General features: G+C 45.0%; 1 protein-coding gene across 3 annotated transcripts in view; it reads right to left on the bottom strand.

Annotated features, from left to right (window-relative positions):
- Positions 1-5,290: 5,290 nt before the first annotated feature.
- LOC137427500 (uncharacterized) overlaps positions 5,291-24,290 on the bottom strand; it is a 35,139-nt gene continuing 16,139 nt past the window's right edge. For 2 of the 3 annotated variants that reach the window (XM_078778097.1, XM_068117043.2), the window contains exons 2-5: positions 19,851-19,913; positions 14,847-14,990; positions 7,766-7,887; positions 5,291-7,000 (exon numbers count right to left, since the gene is read on the bottom strand). In XM_078778097.1, coding sequence (XP_078634223.1) covers positions 7,814-7,887; positions 14,847-14,990; positions 19,851-19,913 — 281 coding nt within the window. In that variant the 3' untranslated portion in view covers positions 5,291-7,000; positions 7,766-7,813. The remainder of the gene's footprint in view (positions 7,001-7,765; positions 7,888-14,846; positions 14,991-19,850; positions 19,914-24,290) is intronic. The other variant, XM_078778096.1, reaches the window with a different exon arrangement.

Raw genomic sequence — 24,290 nt, 5'->3', positions numbered from 1 at the left:
TAGCTCGTTTGTAGTGATATTCCCCAGAATGTTTTTTTTAATACTGTAGAACCCCAACATTCATGGGGAAATATTCTTGAAAAATGCTGCAAATGTCGAATCTGCAAATGTCGGGGCATTCTTTCCATGGGAAAATGGGGATAGGTTCCTGGGGGTTCGAGATTCATAAGGGAAATTTTTTTAATTTTACGAACACGAATGCAAATGATTATAGTTTCATTTAAAATGCTTACAAATTCAAGAACAACAAAAGCAGGTACTGTTTCCTATTTTTATTGAAGATACAGCACAGTACAGTATGATGTAACGTTTGATCATGATGAATGATGATGATTATTTAGAAACGAGGAAACTCAATGAACTCCTCTGAAGAGGACACAGGTAAGGGTGATGAAGAGTCATGCACTGAAGGGGATGCAGATGAGGGTGCTGAAGGTGTTGAGGTGGAGGGGCTGGGGCGAAAAATAGGTGATCGTGAGCTGTTTCGCTGAGTGCTGTAGATTTCTGTGCATCTTTGTATGGCAGCAGAACATCATCCAACCCCCTTTCAAACTGGAGGTACCTCTCCATCTTGCATCCTGTCAGCAACTGACCTCATATCCTGCCCGATATCATACTTATATCATATACTGATGATACTGATACTGATGATGATATGATATTCTGATGACTGATATCATATCATATCCTCAGCGAGGAACTTTACGGTCAGGTTGGGCCTCGCCACCTTTTCCTCCTAGTCACTGCCCTCTTCCTCCTCCTGTTCCTCAGAAGCCTTAATTATGGCTGCTGACTCCTCCTCAGTCAGCTCCTCACCGTGTGAGGTGATGATCTCCAATTCCTCAGGCTACATGTCGTTGAAGCCATCGCCTCCTAACTCCCATGCCAATCCGTCAATTGTCTGCCTCTCTTCCGTGGTGTTGGGAAAGCCTCTGACGTTGTTGACTGCCTGTGGCCATAGATTATGCCAGCAGGCATTGATGGTAGAGACTTTGACCTCATCCAGGGTCCTTGATGGTGCTGATACAGTGCACGATGTAGAAGTCCTTCCAACATTTCCTGACGCCAAGTTCAGGGGGTAAGCTCAATGGCATTCAAGATGCGATGGAAGGTGCGGCAGGTGTAATACGTTTTAAACGATGAAATCACACCTTGGTCGAGTCATTGTATTTGGGAGGGGTAGGTAGGTGGGTGGCAACAAGATCACCTCAACATTGGCATGAGCCACCTTTAGCACCTTGAGGTGGACAGGAGTGTTATACACCAGCAGAACCTTGAAGGAGAGGTTATTGTCTACCAGGTACCTTTCCACTTGAGGGCCAAAACAGTTGTGGAACCCATCCATAAAGATGAGGGTCAAAACATCAGCCTTAACGCCTGATGCTGTTCTCTCTCTCTCGTTTCGAGATGAAAGTCCTCGTGGGCATTTTCTTCCAGAACAGGATGGCCTCATCTGCATTGAAGACCTGCTCTGGCATGTACCGTTTTTCCTTGATGACCTACACAAGTTGAGCAGGGAAACAATTTTGATCCCAATGGTCTGCGAAAGCACATTTGCCTGTGAGCTTCGCATTGTGGAGATCGTACCACTGCTTGAAGTGGGCAAACCATCCCCTGCTGGCTTGAAAGAGACTGGGGCCACTCAAACCCACATCACTCGTACCCACATCACTCGAGTTTTCAGCACCACCCCTGCAAGCCAGACGATTGTTCATTCGCTTGGCCTTTTCATGAATCCGATGTCTGCTTAAAAGAATGTTGCTCTGGGCATTGTCTTCTATCCACACATTAAATGCCTTCTCCATTGATTTGATGACCTAGGTAACCACTTTGGTGTTGGGTACTGTGCGTGCCACGACACTTTCATGAATAACCTCTGGAAGAATAACTCGAACCTCAATCAAGCTATACCAGTTCACAGGTTGGTTGAATAATTAATGAAATACGTGCACACAGAGAGATGTTAAAACAACACAGGGTAATCAGTGTCATGCGTTGTCCTCACTCTCTCGTGAAATATTTCGAATGAGCTCCTTATATGCAGTGGAATAAACCCTGCTAGTCCGACACACGCTGTTCTGTGCACTTGATTAAGCTCCATCAGACCACCTCCTCCTTGTTTCGGCAAGTAAAACATCAGAATGCATTGGTTTTTGTAGAATAGCTTATGAATCGTTCGACCTTAACTTGTTTTGGTGTCTAAGTTGTTGATCTCCGATTGTGTCCAGTTTATAATTGCACAGCTATACTGGAATACCGGTACTGCAAATTGGTTTATAGCTTTGATTTTGTTCATTGGAGAGAGGGATGACTTCAGAATTAGTCTTATTCTGCATATCTACTCTTTGCTGATTAATAATTATCTTACGCATTTTTTTTGTGTTATACCTGGCTACCTTCTTCTATTCTGAGGTATTTGTGGGATGCTTCGTTTTTTAGTTCCTGTATTGTTGTACTTTCATAAATTGCGATATAATGTGTTATTTTTGTTTCACCCCATCGAAATGTGCATTTGGCGGATTTGTCAAGACCAAATTCCATTTAAATGTCCTCCGAGTTGCGCTTTACTAGTTTGCGTTGATCTGCCAATTTGTTATCATTCTGTGCAGAGAGTTTTAGATCATCCATGTACAACAGATGTCACCTTTCTAGGTTATTTGGTAATTTCTCTGTTGCACGTTAGATTGTATCCGTGTCCTTGGTCATTGATGAGGTTACTCATTGGGTCCAGAGCCAGACAAAAACAGGATGGGGAAAGGCTGTCACCTTGTACGATACCACGTCGTATCATTATCCCTTGGATTTCAATCTTTTCTTCCAAGTGAGGTGGTATCGGCATTTTATTTCAGTGTCATTGCTTTTTCTATCAGTGTGATTATTTGGGGGTTAACTTTGCATACTTGCCTACATTTTATAATCCATGAATGTGGAACACTATCAAAGGCTTTTTGTAATCTATCCAGGCTGTGAATAAGTTGGCTTGTTGGTGCTTGGAGTTTTTGCGTATGGTCTTGTTTAATAACAAATGGTCTATCGTTCCATCACACCCTCTCTTACATCCTTTCTGTTCTGCCTCTAAAACTCCTTGTTGAATGAGGTGTTTGTGAATTTCATCGATAATTAATCCTGTTTCGTGTTTGTATGTTGTTTATAAGCACGTTATCGGTTTATACTTTTTGGGTAGTTGCGTTTCATTCCATCTTGGGATGAGAAGAGTTTTGCCTTCTGTGAACCATTGATCCATTGGCTGTTCGCCTTTGATGATTTTGTTAAATGCTACATCATAGTGAGGGTGGAGAGCATACAGTTGCTTCAACCAAAAGCTTGGTATCCCATCTGGGCCAGGGCTTTTCAAGTTTGCCATCTTTGCACATTGTTGTCTTATCTTTTCTGCATCAATAATTAATACTGGGGGCATTTCCTCAAGATGTTGTTTCTTCTCTTCCAGGTTTTGCATCCAATCTGCTTCCTTGTTTTGTTCTCATTCGTCTCATATATCCCTTTCCAACATTTTTTCAAGATCCTCTTTTTTGCCATATTTGCCACATTTGCAATACATTGGGATTTGCCAGATTTTGTTTGTTTCCCTCGTTCTCTGCAGACCTTTTTCAGGTTGTTTTCAAACTGTTGATTTTGCCTTCTTCCGTTGTTGGCGTCATCATAGTTTATTTATTTTTCCTCCTATTTGTTGTATGTGGAGCTTACTATGAGCAGCCAATGGTACTACCCATTATTTTAGATGTTGGATTTCTTTTTGATTTGTCTGATTTTTTTCTTGACCTTTGGACTTCAGTTTCCCTTTTTGAATTGTTCTATTTGTCCTGTTTCCTTCCTCAGTTGGTCTCTCTGCTTCTCCTGTCTGTTTCCAAGGTGGTGTTTTGATTCTGGTCAGATTATCACATCCCTTGTTTTTGCGTTGTTTGTTGCTATTTTCATTTTCAGTAGCCTGGTGTTGGCTGAGCAATTATGGAGCTGGTTTGAGATCCGAGGATCCTGAGTTTGAATCGCGGTCGATCGCTGAATTAACGCCAGGGGGGTTGACTCAGCCTGTCATCCTTCCGAGGATGGCAAATTGAGTACCAGCTTGCTGGGATGAACGTGCTGGTGTGTACCCCGGTTTAGAATAGGTACACCATATCGCTGCGTGTTGTAAGAGGCAACTAAAGGGTTGGCATCATGAAGGGCATCTGGCCATAGAAACATTGCCTCAAAAAGGGAACCATGATGATTATCATTGGGCCCACAAGGCGATCGCCTGCTCGAACAGGGAAAATGGCCTTAATAAGTGCTGTTGTGGTTTTTTTTGCCTGCTATTTTCTCTTGAACATACTTTCTCATTGGTTGTTATCCCCATATGTGGATTTTAGGAGTTGGGAGGAAGTCTCCCAGAACTCAAAATGTCCACCTCCTTTTTTGGGAAAGGATTGTTATTCATAAATCAGATTGTGAAACTTCATTCTCATTGTTTTTTTCCCAAGGACTCTTGATAATCTTCACTGAACCTCTGACAGCCTCCACCTGCAGCTTGTTTGTAGTGATATTCCCTGGAATGCTTTTTAAGTGCTTAGTAACGGTTTTCGTGATCACCCCTGTTGTTCTTACTGTCACTGGTACAATTTCAGCTTTCTTCAATTTCCAATTCCTCTTGAACTTATTTTTCAGCTCCTGGTATTTGATCATTTTCTTGGTTTCTGAAGCATTTAGTCCAAAGTCATTCGGAATGGAAACCTCAATCAACAATGCTGACTTTTCCTTTTTGTGTTTGAGCACTATCTCTGGACACAATGCACCACATGCAATATCTCCACTTGATGGGATCATCTTGTCATGCGTGAACACTATGTGTTCCTTTTCAAGGATCGAATTTGGTTTGTGTTTCCATGATTGTTCTGGGACCGGAATCTTGAAATGTTTGCAGATGTGCCAGTGGATTACTCCACAGACTCTGTCATGGCTTTCTGTGTACAGCTGTTCCGACATGCATTTTTTGCATCCCAAAAGAGGTGACTGGTACTTTCTGTTTCCACTCCACAAAACCTGCATTTGTCTGATTGGGTCAATCCCTCCATTTTCTTAAAGCCATGAGTGTGGTGTCCCTGGTGTTGGGCATTTACAATGACATGTTCTCCATCCCAATTAATTTGACCTCTTCTGAGCCATTTCAATGAGCCTTCCTTGTCAATACCTGTTCTGTCACTCTTTTTTGAATCTTCATGCTCTTTTGGCATTCCCCCATTTGTCAGATTATATCTGCTGATATTTCTTTTTGAAGTTTTTCTTTTTCTTCTTTGCGATCATTGGGGCTGTATTTGTTTCTGTTTCGTTTTCCTGTGTAGTATCCTTCACATGCACCTGTTTTTGGAAGTTTGTTGCCAAATGGATTTACGGTACCCATGCTGATTTGTTGTTTTCATGTTCGTGCACAAATCTCATTCGATGGTCTCGCGCTTTTCACATACTCCGCTAGTCCTACACATGCTGTTCTGTGCACGTGGTTCAGCTACATCAGTCCACCTCGTCCTCCTATTCTTGGCAAGTAAAACCTCAGCATGCATTGTTTTTGTTTTATAGATTATGAAAAGTTATTAGTTTCCTTGTTTTGGTGTCTAAGTTGTTGATTTCAGATTGTTGCCAGTTTATATTTGCACAGCTATACTGAAATACTGGTACTGCAAGTTGGTTTATAGCTTTGGTTTTGTTCATTGGAGAGAAGGATGACTTCAGAATTATTGTTGTTCTGCGCAAGTACTCTTTGCTGATTATTTTCTGCCTTTTTTGGTGTTGCACCTGGGGACCTTCTTATATTCCGATGTATTTGTGGAATGTTTCCTTTTGTAGTTCCTGTATTGCTGCACTTTCATCAACTGAGATAGTGTGTGTTCCTTTTGTTTATGCAGAAAGAAATGCGCATTTGGCGCATTTGTCAAGAACAAATTCCATTTGAATGTCCTCAGAGTAGCGCTTTATTAGTTTGAGATCGTCCATGTGCAGTAGATGTCTTCTGTGTGTCTTCTTTGATGTTGAGAAAGATATGATGAACAAGCAAATGCCTCGCTGCACACAGAGCACTTATGGGGCTTCTTTCTTGTGTGTATTATTTGATGAATCCTTAAATTTGATGATCGAGTAAAGGCTTTAGGACACACAGAACACTTGTGTGGCTTCGCTCCTGTGTGTATTATTTGATGTCTCCTTAAATCTGATGATTGACTAAAGGCTTTAGGACATACAGAACACTTGTGTGGCTTCTCTCCTGTGTGTATTCTTTGATGACCCCTTAAATGTGATGATCGAGTAAAGGCTTTAGGACACACAGAACACTTGTGTGGCTTCTCTCCTGTATGTATTATTTGATGTTTCCTTAAATCTGATGATCGAGTAAAGGCTTTAGGACACACAGAACACTTGTGTGGCTTCTCTCCTGTATGTATTATTTGATGTTTCCTTAAATCTGATGATCGAGTAAAGGCTTTAGGACACACAGAACACTTGTGAGGCTTCTCTCCTGTGTGCCGTCTTTGATGAATGTGTAAATCTATCGATCGAATAAAGGCTTTAGCACACGAAGAACACTTGTGTGGCTTTTCACCTGTGTGTATTCTTTGATGTAAGTGCAAATATGACTTTTGCATAAAGGCTTTCAGACACACAGAACACTTAAAAGGCTTCTCGCCTGTGTGTGTTCTTTGATGAATCTGCAAATTTGATGATCGAGAAAATGTATTGTTGCAAATAGAACACTTGAATGGCTTCTCTCCCTTCTGAATTGTTTTATGTAGTTTTAAAATTGACAACGTTGTAAATGATTTGTGACACACAGAACACTTGTGTAGTTTCCTACTTCCTTGTATATTATTGAGGGTCTCTGTGCAACATTTATGAGATATGCTGCTGAATGTGCCAGTATCTTGAGTAACTGTCTGTGTCATGTGACGATTGAAAACTTGCGCGTTGAGCAACTGGGAACAGTTGGACCAAGAATCCAATTTCATTCGTTTCTCTGTAAAGACAAGTCACAAAAAGCAATAATTCACACCAGTTTGTCCATATTTGATAATATTTCTCAAATTAATTTGAACATTGTCATCAGTTAAACCTTTCTCCTGGAGGAAGAGGGTCCAGTTAAGATTCAAAAATGGAAGATGTTTGGAACTGGCCAAATGATTCAGTTAAAACACACAAACAAGACCACTGTTCATCACCATCTCAGATTATCCACCATCCAAAACATGATATTTTCTACCCCCATTAACTCCTCCACCCCAAAGCCCACCTTCTTCCAAATTTTCAGTTTTTCCTTCCTGAGAATCTGCTTCTGTATCCATATTGACCACCATGTGCATCCTCCCCGAACCCTCTTTCCTCCCCACTTCCCATTTTTGTTCACGTCTCCCTCTGTTTTATCCGGCAAACCGTGCTGTTGGTGTTTCCCCCCTCATTCTACTCTTGTTTTGTTCTGTTGCATCCTGATTTATTCAGTGTTGTCGCTCTTCCACTAGCCTCAACTTTGTATACAAAACAAATAAAGAATGAGGAAAAAAAAAAGCTGTGAGAGATACAACCACTGTCTATCAATGGGCAGAGGAATTTTCACAAGTACTACAAGATATTGGCATAGTTTGACTTCTCTATTTGGGAGGAGGGGGGGCAAGGGCTTAATATTAATAATGGTAGCAAGGTGTGACTTCCAAAATTACCGTTTGTTAGGGTCGTTAAAGTGTACGTGAAATTACAAATACAGTTTACGTTCATTATTGATACTCACGTTTAAATACGGGATGTTTTTATCTTCGTTGTAAGCTACTGAAAAAAATCAAGGTGGGGCCATTGCCCCCTCCTGCCCCCCCGCCCTCCCATCCTCAAACTCCTCCGGTGCTACTAGATGGTCTGTGGAATGGTAAGAATAATTTTATGTCAAAATAGTGATCGTAAAACAGTAATCTTGAATAAAATGGAATTCCTGAATGCTGTTATTGTTGCAAGCAAGTCATCAATAGGAGAGATGGTGACATCAGAAATCGATCTGATCAGGAACCTGAATGGTGGGATACACAACACAAGCTGAACTCGAAAGGCACTTGGTAGAGCGCATACCTCCACCAGCCTGAACGGTTTACGTTATGCATCCCACTGATAGGCCGGATCAGCATCCGGACCTGAACCAATATCTAATCGGCTTGTTCTTGTCACCGACCCAACACGTCCACCAACTTTTGTTATAACCCATCCATAACTTCTTGAAATGTGCCATATATTGGTTTTGGTTCAACATCTCAAAGACGAAGAATCAATTTTAAAATTCTCAGATCCGGATCCGCGTCTTCACAAAAATCCAATCAATTTGTTCTTGGCACAGATCTTTACCCGGTGTGTTCCCCGGTTTAGAATAGGTACGCCGTATCCCTGCGTGTCATAAGAAGCGACTAAAAGGGATGGCGTCAGGAAGGGCATCCGGCCATAAAAAAAACATTGCCTCAAAAAGAGAACCATGACAATTACGACGACATATGGGCAGGGTACAGCCCGAAGTACCCCGTGGGGGACCCCACTCCCTCTCGTCAAAAATCAAGGTGGGGAACCCGATCGAAGCAAGGGTGGAAATCATTCCATTTATGACGACGAAACGTCTGATGCCCGACGTGGAGATCGGTTTCTGAGATTTGGGACATGGAATGTAGGGACAATGACAGGGAGATCAGGAGAAGTGGTGGAAGTATTGGTCAGAAGAAGAGTGGACATATGTTGTGTGCAGGAGACGAGATGGAAGAGAAGTGGTGTGAGAATGGTGAAGGGTAGGCAGGGACAGAAATACAAGTTTGTGTGGCAAGGGTGCTCAGAGGGTGTGAATGGTGATGGTGTCCTGTTTTCTGAGGAGTTTGTAGACAGTGTGGTGAGTGTGACTAGAGTGAGTGAAAGGTTGATGATGGTGAAAATGATGATTGGAAAGCTCTTGGTGAACATCATCTCGAGATATGCTCCGCAGGTTGGTCGGAGCGATGAAGAGAAGGACAAGTTCTGGTGTGCTATAGAGAAGTTGATGGAAAACGTGAAAGATGAGGAAGTTGTTGTGGTAGGAGGAGACCTAAATGGACATGTGGGAAGGAGTATGGACAGTTTTGAGGGAGTTCATGGGGGTTACGGATATGGTGTGAGAAATGGAGAAGGTGAAAGGATTTTGGAGTTTGCTGATGGAGCTGATTTGTAATACTCAGTTCCAGAAAGAGGATAATAAGCTTGTTACATACACGTCAGGTGGGTCGATGACAACCATTGACTACCTGCTGGTGCGTAGGCGAGATATGGGGCACCTCCGGGACACAAAGGTGATCCCGGGGGAGGAGGCTGTTTCACAGCACCACTTGGTTGTCTGCGACATAAGGGTGAAAGGTGCGAGGAGAGCTCGGTGGGTGAAGTACCAACCGAGAATGAAGGTGTGGAGGTTGAAAGAGGTGACAGTGAGGGAGGCATTAAAAGAGAGGCTGAGTATGGTGGAGGATGATGTGGTTGAGCTTGAAAGTGGTTGGATGTCAATGAAAGATAGTCTGTTGGGAGCCGTTGGTGAGGTATGTGGATGGACAAAAGGACCACCGAGGCACTCGGAAACATGGTGGTGGGATGATGAAGTTGGAAAGAAGATTGACGAGAAGAGGAAGAAGTTCAAGGAGTGGCAGAAGGCGAAGGGTATGGGGGCAGAAAAGGCAGAGCATGAAAGTTATAAGGCAGCCAGGAAGGCTGCAAAGAAAGAGGTAGCAAAGGCACAGGCGGCATGTAGGAAAATGTTCAGAGAACGCTTGGATTCGGAAGAGGGTCAGAGAGCGGTATTCAGGATTGCAAAGCAGATAGCGAAAGAGAGGTGTGGTGTGGTGTGATGTGATGGGGGTGAGTTGCTTGAAGGATGAAGTGGGACAAATCGTTGTGGACCCAGATGGAATTAAAGGAAGATGGAAGAGATATATGGAAATACTGTTGAATGCAGAGAATGAATGGGATGGCAACATAGAGAGTAACCCAGTTTTAGGACCGGGCAGAGAAGATAACCGAGAAGGAAGTTGAGGAAGCGATAAAAGCATTGAAGAGTAGAAAAGCGGGAGGGCCGACGGGAGTTGTGGGAGATATGTTGAAGGCAGTGGGAAATTGGGGTGTGAAGAGAATGACAGGGATCTGCAATCTGGTGGTGAAAGAAGGCCGCATTCCAGTGGATTGGGAACTGAGTACCCTCGTCCCTCTATACAAGGGGAAAGGTGACCCTCTGGACTGTGGCTCGTATCGAGCGATAAAATTATTGGAGCATGGAATGAAGGTATTGGAAAGGGTGTTGGAGAGGAGGATAAGGAAGAAAGTGAAGATTGACGAAATGCAGTTTGGATTTATGCCAGGAAGAGGAACGACAGACGCGCTTTTTTTGTGAGGCAGTTGCAGGAGAAGTATATGGAGAAGAGGAAGAATTTGTTTCTTGGGTTTGTTGATCTGGAGAAAGAATTCGATAGGGTTCCACGTAAAGTAGTGACATGGGCATTGAGGAAGTTAGGAGTGGAGGAATGGTTGATCAGAGTCGTAATGGCAATGTACAAAAGAGCGCACACAGCTGTTAGGATGAAGGACGGGAACAGTGGTGAGTTTGAGGTGAAGGTGGGAGTGCATCAGCGGTCGGTACTAAGTCCACTACTATTTGTAGCTGTGATTGAGGTGCTGGCTCAGAACGTAAAGGAGGGTTTCCCATGGGAGTTGTTGTATGCAGATGATCTGGTGTTGATTGCAGAAAGTATGGATGGACTGAAGGAGAAGATGAACAAGTGGAAGGAATGTATGGAGACAAAAGGTCTGAAGGTGAATATCGGAAAAACGAAGGTGATGGCAAGTGGTAAAGCATGTGGTGAGGTGGAAAGAACTGGGAAGTGGCGGTGTGCTGTGTGCAGGAAGGGTGTCGGAGTGAATTCCATTCAATGTACAATGTGCGCTGAGTGGGTTCATCAAAAATGTCATGGTTTGAGAGGGTCATTAAACAGTGTGGCAGCTACATTCAAGTGTAAGGTGTGCACAGAGGGAGCTGCAGATTGAGGAAATGTTGCGTTGGATCTTGGAGATGATCTGAAGCTGGAAGGTGTGAAAACATTTTGTTACCTTGGAGACATGCTGAATGGAGAAGGTGGATCAGACTCGGCAACGGTTGCTCGAGTGAGATGTGCATGGAATAAGTTTCGGGAACTGAGTGGCGTGCTGACGAGGAGGGGAGTGTCATTGAAGCTGAAGGGAAAGGTGTATGCTGCATGTGTGAGAAGTGTTATGATTTATGGGAGTGAGACATGGGTAATGAACGTAGAGCAGCAACGAAGGCTGGAAAGGGTGGAAATGCGAATGGTTCGGTGGATGTGTGGAGTATCGTTGAGAGAGAGGAAGACAAATGATGAATTGCGAAAGATGATGGGAATAGAGCCTGTGATGGATGCTGTGAAGAGAAACAGGTTGAGATGGTTTGGTCATGTGTTGAGGAAGGATGAAAGCGACTGGTTGAAAAGAGTGATGGAAATGAATGTAGAAGGAAGTAGAGGACGGGGAAGACCGAGAAAGACTTGGCTAAAGATGGTCGAAGAAGAAATGCGGGCAAGGGGTTAACAAGGGGAGATGCAGAAAATAGGGCAAAATGGAGAAGATTGTCATGGGGACCGCAAGGCCAACCTCCGCTCTTGCAGGGAAAATGACCTTAAAATGCCTGTTGTTGTTGTTGTTGTACACATCCAACCTGTATACCAAACCTCGTCCAAATCCGTCCATAGCTCAGATATCCCGCTCACAGACAAACAGACAGGGGTGAAAACATAACCTCCTTCCTTCCACCTTTGGTGGCTGAGATAACAATTCTAACAGCTGCAAATAATTAAAAACAACACAACCCGCAAGATCACAGAGAATAAGGGAGATACTTGAATAAATGGTGTGCCGCTTCATTTCCGACACTGTAAATGATCAGAGATGTGGAAGGATATGTGTGATGAAATCGTCATCCAAGTTACGACACTGATGTTATTCTCCTCATTGCCGCTACGCGACACCACCGCGGCTCCTATAAAAGAGACTGCCTTTCAGCGCAGAAAGGAGTTCTTCATCCGTCATCGCTATGTACCTCTATAGCACCTCTGGGCTTCCGTAGAATGGTAACGATTCTGCAATGTACACCATCTGCTCGCTTATCGAGATACCACCTGTATGCACCTGCATTCACCTGAAGTAATATTAATACAATGATTATTGGTTTCCTCTCTAGATGCTGTTTGAGAACAATTACGATTAAACCTACTCTTGGGACAATGTTGTATCTCTGATTTACAACAATTAATCGTAATCCTCTCCTGACATCGCTCAGAATCGAAGTGATGCCCACGCTCCTGCGACTGCCCACCTCGGAGAAGAATGACCAGCGGAGGACCCGTCGAGCCAGCTCTAGCCACGGAGCGCCAACTACTCTCGCTGCCAGTCTGCCATGAAGAGACCGGATGCATTGGAACCTCGCAAGCATTTCGTTCCGGAACTACGCTGTCTGAGCACGAACTGCTCTCCTGAGGTCCGGCGCCCGTGCCGTTTAGCCCTCAATGGGGACTCATGCCGATGTTCGCTAGGACCATAGTGCCTTCGGGGCGTCTAGCCAACAACGACGACTCAAATGCTGTTATTCGCTAGGACCATACTGCCTTCGGGGCATCTAGCACTCAACGGGGACTTATGCAATTATTCGCTAGGACCATGGTGCATTTGGTGTACACGGTGCCCCATGAGATGATAACATTGAGCGTAGCGCCCGACTCCCTTGTCTTCTGAGCTAGACACGGAGGCGCTATCCCGCCTGTTCGCCCTTGACACTTGGCTTGTTGTTTCCAGGACAGAGCTCTTGGCTCATTTCCACGACATTCGTGCCGGGATCGAGACTGCGAGACGCCTCGCCCGGCTGCTGCCTGTTTCCCTTTCCCTCCGACCCAGACTGTGAAGGTCGCTCGGCTTCGGTACACAGCGTGCAGCTGCAATCTCGGAGGAGGGGATGGATGAGGGGGTGGATGAGAATGAGGGAGTGGATGAGAACATTCTCTCGGGTTTGTCGATAGGGCAAATCCATGGATGGCAAATCCATCCAGGACATTGCAGAACTCCATGGCATCAGTGCGTGGAGCGATCCTAGCCGATCTCCTTCGTTCCGCCGAGCTTTAACTCTAATTAAGGTACCGGAAGGACAATTTAGGTTAGGTTACACGTGACATCGCATGCTGTGCGTGTCCGTCCGAGGTAATTTCCGATCCACAGAGAGCTGTACTGCAGGACGGGACGTGATATGCCCGTCTGCGTTTTAGAAATGAACGGAGGCCTCAGAGGAGTATGAATCGCGGAGAGCGAGTAAGATTTCTTTGACGATTGACTTTAACGTGCGTGGGGACGTGCGGCATCTGTGCCGGGTGAGGCCTGGTCGTGAGGGGCTGCAAACATAAATACTTTGACTTTAGTTTGCGACAGACGGCCGGGGAGACATTATCTAATGGCTCCGACCTATTGGCTCCGAATGGCTCATCGATTCTCTCTCTCTCTCTCCCTCGATGTGTACTCCCTGTTCTCGCTATTATTCCTTGACAACATGGACCCAACATGGATCTAACATGAACCCTTGGGAGCTTAGTACAGGTAAAGGCCGATGTGGAGGCTTACTGTAAATGCGCCGTGTGACAAATGACGATTCGCTCTTCGACAAGGTACAAATTATCCAACCAAGCCACTGTGCTGACTACCTCACTGCAAGTCTACTGCGACCCACGGGCTCTTCGTCTTCTCCCTGGGACCCACGGGATGTACACTGCTTGCTTTGTTCGATATCTTCTTGTTTGGGATTTCCTTTCTCGATACATCTATATCTGGAAAATGATTGCTAACCAGACTATGAGTGCGCGGTTGGATTGCAGTAACCCTGCAATCGGGATTGATGACGCCCTGGCGTTTCGACTGGCAGTAACAGCCTTTCCGATGTATTTTGATTCTTTGCATTCCGATGTATCCCTCTGCTGTTTATCAATATGTGCCGACTGTTCATTACCAGCTAGTCAAGTTTTAAACGTGGGGAGAATGTGATGAAATCGTCATCCAAGTTACGACACTGATGTTATTCTCCTCATTGCCGCTATGCGACACCACCGTGGCTCCTATAAAAGAGACTGCCTTTCAGCGCAGAAAGGAGTTCTTCATCTGTCATCGCTATGTAACTCTATAGCACCTCTGGGCTTCTGTAGAATGGTAACGATTCTGCAATGTACACTATCTGCTCGCTTATCGAGATACCACCTGTATGCACCTGTATTCACCTGAGGTAATATTAATACAATGATTATTGGTTTCCTCTCTAGATGCTGTTTGAGAATGATTACGATTAAACCTACTCATGGGACAATGTTGTATCTCTGATTTACAAAAATATGGTCCAGGCTTAATGCTTTGCTTCAAAATAACGAGATCGTAGATGTGTTCAAGATTGTCACATGACTGAGATGCTGAACTCTTTTCCACAGGAAATCATCCAAAGTTGGTGTAAGTAATTGCAACACTGCGAAGTCACAGAGTAGGATTTTGAAATGGTTGTGATTACCTTGTCCGATGTGATGCAATGATCTTGAATATGTGTATTTTATAAGCTACGTGTATTTTAAATGAAAGAGGTATCCCTGTCTTGTTCACAGAAACAAGCCATTTGAGTGAAAACAATTGAAATGGACTCGTTATCCTGCAAGGTATGAAACAAAATTATTTAAGAGTGAAATAATGAAATAAACAAGTAAACACAATTAAATGTGATGTGATCTATTGAGAGTCTGGCGTACCTTCGAGCAGCTGAGCTGATTTCCTTGGCTCCATGGGTGGAAAATCACATGGTTCCTGCTTCACATGATCATTGCTCAAAGCATTCTGGGAAGTCTGAAGAAGGTTGTTTTGGAAAGGTTCTGACTTCACTACTTGAGCTTCACCTGCAAACCATGTGACAACAGTTTATCACAATAAATGGAGGGATAAACAAACGAATTTAAACCAAAAATCATTCTTAGTAGTGGGGAGAAATGCACGGGGTCTCCAACAGAAAAACACATTTTCCTACTTGACCAAAGAGGTCAACAAAGGATGAGGGCAATTGAAATAGAGGAAGTGCATGATGAAATGACAATTTGGTGTTCTCACTGATGCAGAATAGCTGTCAGCATTCCATTGCCTGATAAAGATAATTCTTTGAACTCTTAATTTGTGCCCTGGGATAATCTCCGCTTTATTATCTCCGATTTCTTACGCTCCGTTGCTAAAAATCTAATTCTCAAACATTAGCCACGGCCTGGTTAAACAATGGGCCACTTTTGATAATCACCCTTTTACTCCTTCTTCTGCAGATGGATCCACCCCTCAAACCCACTCTATAACCAGGCTTATTTTCTTTGACCGCCCCTGGATTATAGTCATTTGCCATTCCTGAGTTTCACAAGAGAGCATCGGGCAAAAAAGGTGGGAAAATCATTTTCGCGCCTTTTTGCTTTATTCATTGAAACTCATTCTTTAAATTGTTGTTATACTCCATTCCTCTTGTACACATATATTTCTTACCTCAAGTTATCATTATGTTGTGATGTGGAAGGGATGGGGCAGGGGGAGGGGGAAAATTCCACAGCAAGAATGTGGTAAGAATAGTATGGATCGCGTGTTTGAGTTAACTAGAATTACTCTTGTAGGAGGGATCTGGCTGGGGTACGCTGAAGGTAATATGTGCACAGTCGGAGCAGTGATTGTAAAATATATGGAGTTGAACCCATCTCCGCACCAACCAGGTTGACTATGCCTTTCTGGAGTCTATCAAGTAAAGATAAGTGGTGGGCTGGTGCTCCAGCCCAAATGTGGCAAATGTGGAAACGTACTCCATGAGGGGACGTATAGTTATCTTATACACAGGGGCGTCGAGGTTTTTTTTAAACAATGGAGTGAAACCCCTCATCGGCTGATCCTCATTTCCTCATCGTTACATTTAAATCCAGAAGCTTATTTTGTTTTCCTTGCCGGGTTCCTCGCTGAAAACAAAGCAACATTTAAAATTGTTAATGGCTACAGTTTCAAACTTTACAGAAAATGGTTATTAACCAGAAATGTGCGTTACAAAGAAATGGGTTTGTATCCTCTTTTTCCAAAAAAATCATGAATCATCTTCTCACATTTTTTTTTTGCCAGTCTTATGGAGAAATTGTGTTCAACATTCGAGGGTGTGAATTGAGTCGATCAGTTCAAACGTGCCGCTATCTCCTTTATTTTCGATTATACGGCGAAATAAAAGTGTGGAGTGGAGTGTCCTGACGAGGAGGGGAGTGTCGTTGAAGCTGAAGGGAAAGGTAACCCTTGCCCGCATGTGTGAGAAGTGTTGTGATTTATGGGAGCGAGACATGGGTAATGAACGTAGAGCAGCAAGAAAGGCTGGAAAGGGTGGAAATGCAAATGGTTTGGTGGATGTGTGGAGTATCGTTGAGAGAATGAATGAATGAATGAATTGCGAAAGATGATGGGAATAGAGCCTGTGATTGATGCTGTGAAGAGAAACAGGTTGAGATGGTTTGGTCATGTGTTGAGGAAGGATGACAGTAACTGGTTGAAAAGAGTGATGGAAATGAATGTAGAAGGAAGTAGAGGACGGGGAAGACCGAGAAAGACTTGGCTAAAGGTGGTGGAAGAAGAAATGCGGGCAAGGGGGTTAACAAGGGGAGATGCAGAAAATAGGGCAAAATGGAGAAGATTGTCATGGGGCCCGCAAGGCTAACCCCTGCTCTCGCAGGGAAAATGGCCTAAATTGTCTGTTGTTGTTGTTGTTGTATATGGCTAAATAAAAGTGACCATTTGTTTTTCTCAGTAAAATATTCAGGTAAATGACATGGACAAATAATAATTTTGGCCTAGTGTGCATTTTATTAAATATATTCTTTCAGGCCGTTTGTCTGGAGCATTCCATGATGCTTTGGACAATTGAACTGCACTGTATGTTCCGTACTCTGCAACAAGTGTGAGGTGCATCAACTTAAACTTGCATCGTGGATTTGTTAATACTTTATATATTTACTTTCCAACACTTGTACTGTGAGCGAAAAAGGCTGCTGTGATTTTGCTTTATTTATGACCTCTTTGCTACTCTAATTTAGGATCTTCATTAAATAAAGTTCCATACAAAGTTATAAAAGAGAGATAGAGTGGGGGTGGGGGCCCCGAGGTTGTTTGCCGAGGTGCCCGTGCTGGCTATCGACGCCCCTGCTTATGCAGGTACAAAACAGCCTCAGGAGGTAAATTCCTCTGCGCTCAATAAAGACAACCAACTCGCTTGGAAGCAACCAACTCGCTTGGAAGCAACCAACTCGCTTGGAACCAACCAACTCAACCTCAACCCTCGACTCTGATTCACTCTCGACTCTGATGTCAACGACTCGACTCTGATGTCAACCCTCGACTCTGATTCTGCAACTGGCCCTGACGGCATCAGCCCACGGGTCCTAAAATCATGTGCTTCCGCTCTTTCACTCCCTCTTTCTGTTCTCTTCACCCTCTCTTTTGCTCAAGGTCATCTGCCATCTGCTTGGAAATCAGCCAACATCACCGCTTTGCACAAAAAAGGTGCAAAAACAGATCCCAGCAACTACAGACCAATCAGCCTTCTCCCAATTATCAGCAAAGTCATGGAATCCATCATTGCTTCAGATATGAAATCTTTCCTCTTCTCCAATGGCTTGATCTCTGATCATCAATTTGCTTTCAGACCTGGTCACTCTACTCTGGACATGCTGCTTCTGCTTTCTCAACAATGGATGGAGGTCCTCAACACCAAACAGGAAATTAGAGCCGTCTCCCTTGACATTTCACGTGCCTTCGATACGGTCTGGCACCCTGCTCTGCTCACCAAACTCTCCTCCTTTGGTATCCATGGAAATCTCCACGCATGGCTGGCGGACTTCCTCTCTGGTCGTAGTCAACGTGTGGCCCTGAATGGGTTTCTCTCATCTCCTCTTCCTGTTCAGGCTGGAGTTCCCCCAAGGTAGTGTTCTGGGCCCTGTGCTTTTCCTGGTCTTCATCAATGATCTCTCTGACTCTCTTGAAAATCCTCTCTATCTCTTTGCTGGCGACTCTACTCTCTGTCGCTCCATTCCTCATCCCTCAGATCGGCAGTCTGCAGCCTCCTCACTCTCTGCAGACCTGGACAAAATCACAGACTGGGCAAACAAATGGAACATGTCTTTCAATCCCGATAAATCTCACACTCTTACGATGTCTCTCCGAAAAGACCAACTGGAAAACCCTCCCATCCACTTTCTGAATAATCCTCTCCAAGAAGTTCTGTCACTCAAGCTTTTGGGTCTCACTATTTGCCATGATCTTTCCTGGGAATACCACATTTCAAATCTGGCCTCCAAAGCCAGTCGCCGACTGGGCATCCTCCGTCGTGCGAAGTCCTTCCTTGGCACACCTCAGCTCCTCACCACATACAAGGCTTTCATCCGCAGCTCTATGGAATACTGCTCTCCCCTCTGGTCTGGTGCTCCTGCCTCACACCTAGCCCGTCTTCACGCTGTTGAAACCAAAGCGTTCAGAATCATTGGAATCTCCCGCGATGAAGCTAACTCCAAGGGCCTTTCACTCACTCACCGCGCAGGCAGGTTGGTGGTCTTTCCATCTTCTACCGACTCCTCTCTGGCCTTGCCCCCCCCAGCCCTCTCTGGGCTCTGTCCCCCAAATATTCCTACAGGTCGCACAAGATCTGCCTGCAACCCTCTTATGGTTAAACTGCCAAAATCAAGACTTTCTGCTCACCTTCACTCCTTCATTCCTCTTTTCTCCCGCCTCTGGAACAAACTCCCTCACTCTCTTCAATCCCACTCCACCCTCCAGGTCTTTAAAACAGCTGTTCACCACCATCTCTTATCCTCCCCCATCCAAAACCTTGATCTTTTCTACCCCCGCTAATTTCGGTCCCCTTGTGTTTTATACTTCTCCCCACCCCCCCCCCCCCCTTCCCACACCTCCTGCCCCCAAGCCCTCTCCCTCCCACACTTCTCCCTGCTCTCAAATGTTGTGGTTGTGGTGGTTGTGTGCTTCCCCTTCTCTCCCCATCTCGTCTTCCGCTCCCTCTTTTTGTATATTTTGTTTGTCTGGTTGATTTGTTTGTGAAATAAATGTTAGCTCTTTCACGAGCCTCGATTCAGTATACAAAAACTCTTTTGGAAGCAACCAACTCGCTTGGAAGCAACCAACTCGCTTGGAAGCAACCAACTCGCTTGGAAGCAACCAACTCGCTTGGAACCAACCAACTCACTTGGAAGCACTCTTAGCAATACCAGAAATATACTTATCGCAAAGGAGGTTGGAGGAGATGTCCAGACCAAGAAGCCGAAGGTTAGATGATTCTGTTATGGTTAAAGAGCCCATAAGCATAGTAAGGAAAGACCTGCCAGTAAAGATCGAAGAAGTAAAGGCCAATGTATATATTTATGGCATCCTGTCTATCTTTTTCCCTGAATACATTATCAATAAATCCTTTTAATTGTAAAGAAAAAATCTTCCCGCATTTGCCTTGTCACTCGACCCAGACCTTCAACCAGTTTTGGCTTGCATTTTAGGCGATCTTCGTGTCGAACGTAAATGGCAATAAGAAGTAACGCTGTGTCGTGAAACAACATTGGTTCAGTCATTCGTGGAGGTTTTAGAAATCTGCCTCAAAATGCCTCCATTACAATGCCAGAGAATAACCTCAATCTATACAATGTATATGCACACATAAACGTCTGTAACTTAAACAAGTAAAATGTTGATGTGGTTCAGACCTTTCTCTTGAGACGTTGAATCATCCTCAAAGTCAGATTCAACCTTCACTTTCACAATCAAATCTGAAAAGAAAAACATCCTTTGACGATGAGAAAAATAAAATAAAATTAAAGGCTCAAAGTTTTGGCATTGTATGGGTTGGAAGGTTTGTCCTTTTATTTTCAATTTTTTGCAAGGTTTATCCTTCCAGTACCTTGTATCACATACCTGTGCATACACAGCAGGAGCATACCTGGGATTTTCATATATGCCATATACTGTATATATATATATATATATATATATATATATATATATATATATATATATATATATATATATATATATATTGTAACGGACGCGGTTAAAGATGTTATTTTGACCGAGCGGTGGTGTAACCGCGACCGAACAGTTATTCCCCGACTAATACCCGATTTTCCCCAAACTTTGGCCGGATCGCGCCACCGCTATTCAATCGGGAAAACTCTAAAGCGACCGAATACAAAGAGGAAGAAGACGTACAGAAAAGGAATTGGATTTATTATTTACACATATAAGTAGGAAGAAAGCAGTCACGTTTATTCGCGCTGAGGAAGCGCCTCTAGCGAATGACTTCCAGCCAGTGTAACGCGAATTCCTGTCACAGGAATTCTGAGATCATATAAGTGTGACGTGGCAGTTCCTGATTGGTTCGTGTTGGGGAACCCCTTCTCGCTGCCGACGTGACGTAAATTCGCGCACGCGCACTGGTGAAGCGTGAGATTCGGCCCAAGGTTCTGTTTATTGTCATTGTCATATTCTTCATTATGCCTATGTACTCTGAAATAATGAGGAATCGGGAATAACAAAAGTGGATATGTCGAATCTTACTCGATCCCATATTACATGTACTTTCATTGCATACAAATTATACTTCCTCCTAGAAATTCCATGCCCGAACCTCAGCGCAATCCAAGAGGATTCACTTGTTTACAGACGAGATTAGATACACAGTGCAACGCTAGCTTTCCTACAGTCTTAATTAACCCAGGGACAGAACAAACAAGGACAGACTCACTCGGGGAATGATGATAGGACTGGCGGGAGATGGATGGCTGGTGGGATAGGGAGGTCCACTGGTCCTTCAGCACGATTGACTCGTTGGGCAGCCGCCGCTCCTCCGCGGCCCTGCTCCAAACTGCCGTGCAGGCCTCACGCTGCTGTGGCTGCAGTTTCGGTGGCTCCAGCTGCAGCAAATGCAGTTGCGGTGGCTCGAGCTGCAGTTCAACTCTGGACTTCTTGGTTGGACTCAACTCCTTGGACTCCCTCTCGTCTCTCGGTAAAGGCTCATCTCTCTTCTGCCTTGGGAACGCCCTGCCTGCGGGTTATATAGGCCCCACCCCTCAACCTTCGCGAACCTCCTCGATGTTTCTCTCCACACCCTCTCCAAGTCCAACCCCTTGTTCGTGGTTGGTTGAGTGGGGCTGACTCACTCCTCCCCTCTATGACGAGGTGGGGACCCGCCTTTCTTCCCCAACCCTGCCTCGTGGCCAATGGTGGATGAAGAGAAAACCGCCCAAAATGCAGTTGGTAATTGACGAAAAGGGGGAATGGAAGTTTTGGGAGTGGGAATGAAGGGAATCTATCTCTTTCACTGGTGCAATGGAGTATTTATTTTTTTTATTTTTTTTTGTATACTGAATCGAGGCTCGTGAAAGAGCTAACATTTATTTCACAAACAAATCAACCAGACAAACAAAATATACAAAAGAGGGAGCGGAAGCCAAGATGGGAAGAGAAGGGGCAGCACACAACCACAACATTTGAGAGCAGGGAGAAGTGTGGGAGGGAGAGGGCTTGGGGGCAGGAGGCGTGGGAAGGGAGGGGGGGTGGGGGGGGGGGGAGAGGTATAAAACACATGGGGACCGAAATTAGCGGGGGTAGAAAAGATCAAGGTTTTGGATGGGGGAGGATAAGAGATGGTGGTGAACAGCTGTTTTAAAGACCTGGAGGGTAGAGTGGGATTGAAGAGAGTGAAGGAGTTTGTTCCAGAGGCGGGAGAAAAGATGAATGAAGGAGTGAAGGTGAGCAGAAAGTCTTGATTTTGGCAGTTTAACCATAAGAGGGTTGCAGGCAGATCTTGTGCGACCTGTAGGAATATTTGGGGGACAGAGCCCAGAGAGGGCTGGGGGGGCAAGGCCAGAGAGGAGTCGGTAGAAGACGGAAAGACCACCAACCTGCCTGCGGTGAGTGAGTGAAAGGCCCTTGGAGTTAGCTTCATCGCGGGAGATTCCAATGATTCTGAACGCTTTGGTTTCAACAGCGTGAAGACGGGCTAGGTGTGAGGCAGGAGCACCAGACCAGAGGGGAGAGCAGTATTCCATAGCGCTGCGGATGAAAGCCTTGTATGTGGTGAGGAGCTCAGGTGTGTCAAGGAAGGACTTCACACGACGGAGGATGCCCAGTCGGCGACTGGCTTTGGAGGCCAGATTTGAAATGTGGTTTTCCCAGGAAAGATCATGGCAAATAGTGAGACCCAAAAGCTTGAGTGACAGAACTTCTTGGAGAGGATTATTCAGAAAGTGGATGGGAGGGTTTTCCAGTCGGTCTTTTCGGAGAGACATCGTAAAAGTGTGAGATTTATCAGGATTGAAAGACATGTTCCATTTGTTTGCCCAGTCTGTGATTTTGTCCAGGTCTGCAGAGAGTGAGGAGGCTGCAGTCTGCCGATCTGAGGGATGAGGAATGGAGCAACAGAGAGTAGAGTCGCCAGCAAAGAGATAGAGAGGATTTTCAAGAGAGTCAGAGAGATCATTGATGAAGACCAGGAAAAGCACAGGGCCCAGAACACTACCTTGGGGAACTCCAGCCTGAACAGGAAGAGGAGATGAGAGAAACCCATTCAGGGCCACACGTTGACTCCGACCAGAGAGGAAGTCCGCCAGCCATGCGTGGAGATTTCCATGGATACCAAAGGAGGAGAGTTTGGTGAGCAGAGCAGGGTGCCAGACAGTATCGAAGGCACGTGAAATGTCAAGGGAGACAGCTCTAATTTCCTGTTTGGCGTTGAGGACCTCCATCCATTGTTGAGAAAGCAGAAGCAGCATGTCCAGAGTAGAGTGACCAGGTCTGAAACCAAATTGATGATCAGAGATCAAGCCATTTGAGAAGAGGAAAGATTTCATATCTGAAGCAATGATGGATTCCATGACTTTGCTGATAATTGGGAGAAGGCTGATTGGTCTGTAGTTGCTGGGATCAGTTTTTGCACCTTTTTTGTGCAACGCGGTGATGTTGGCTGATTTCCAAGCAGATGGCAGATGACCTTGAGCAAAGGAGAGGGTGAAGAGAACAGAAAGAGGGAGTGAAAGAGCGGAAGAACATGATTTTAGGACCCGTGGGCTGATGCCGTCAGGACCAGTTGCAGAATCAGAGTCGAGGGTTGACAGAAACTTTTCCACCTTGTCAGGAGGAAACGACAGAGTCCAGGAGCAGCTGGGTACAGAGAGGGATGGGTTTGGGACACAAGATTTAGAGGCAAACACAGAGTTGAGGCATTCAGCTTTTTCACGTGCGGAGTCAGCCGTTAAGCCGTTTGAGGTGAGGGAGGGGATGGAGGGGGAACAAACACCAGAAACAGATTTGACTAGACGCCACCAGGATTTGGAAGAGGGAGACAGACAAGAGAGTTCGGTCTTGAGAACGGAGAGATATTGTTTCCTGGCTCTCCTGAGGGTGGACACACACTTGTTTCGGGCTTTGTGAAAGGAAATGAGATTTCCTTCCGTTGGATTTGCTTTCCAGGAGACGAAAGCAAGTTGTTTCAGGGCAACAGCCTCACCACAAGATTCCGTGTACCATGGACGGGAGGAAGGGTATGACAACTGAAGACGAGATGGGATAAATCTGTGCATGAGAGAGAGCAATTTACTTTGAAAGAATTCCCAGGATGAGTTGATGTCAGAGGCGGTAGAGATGGGAGACCAGTCCAGATGATTGATGGCTGCTTGAAGACCGTGCCAGTTGGCCTGAGTGAAATGCCAGACTCGTCGACGCTGAGGAGGCTCTCTGAGAATGGTCAGAGAGATGTCCACTTTGACAAGCACATGATCAGATGAGCCGATTGGAGCAGAAGAAGAGCAGCAGACATTTTCAGGGAAGTTTGTCAAAACCAAATCCAGACGAGAAGATGCTCCGTTGACTGAGATCCGGTACGGGAAATTGACAGATTGTGTCAGTCCCAGTGAGTCGCAGAAGTCCTTTGCTGAAGAGCCGTGGCTGGTGAGAGAGGTACCCACACCCAGCCAACTGGCATGGTGACAATTGAAATCACCACATATGAGGAAGAGAGAGTTGGGATGGGTAGATAGAAGTTGGTCCATATTATCAGACAGCGAGATGTAGATGGAGTCATCGCTGTTTGGTGGACGGTACAACACACATATGAACAAAAGGTGGGAGCGAAGGGGAAGCCGTAGCCA

Source organism: Myxine glutinosa, chromosome 5 (genome assembly GCF_964187855.1).
Source record: "Myxine glutinosa chromosome 5, kmMyxGlut1.1, whole genome shotgun sequence".
Lineage (NCBI taxonomy): Eukaryota > Metazoa > Chordata > Myxini > Myxiniformes > Myxinidae > Myxine > Myxine glutinosa.
Note: the sequence above shows the minus strand (reverse complement) of the source record. Positions and strands in the feature narration are given on the sequence as shown.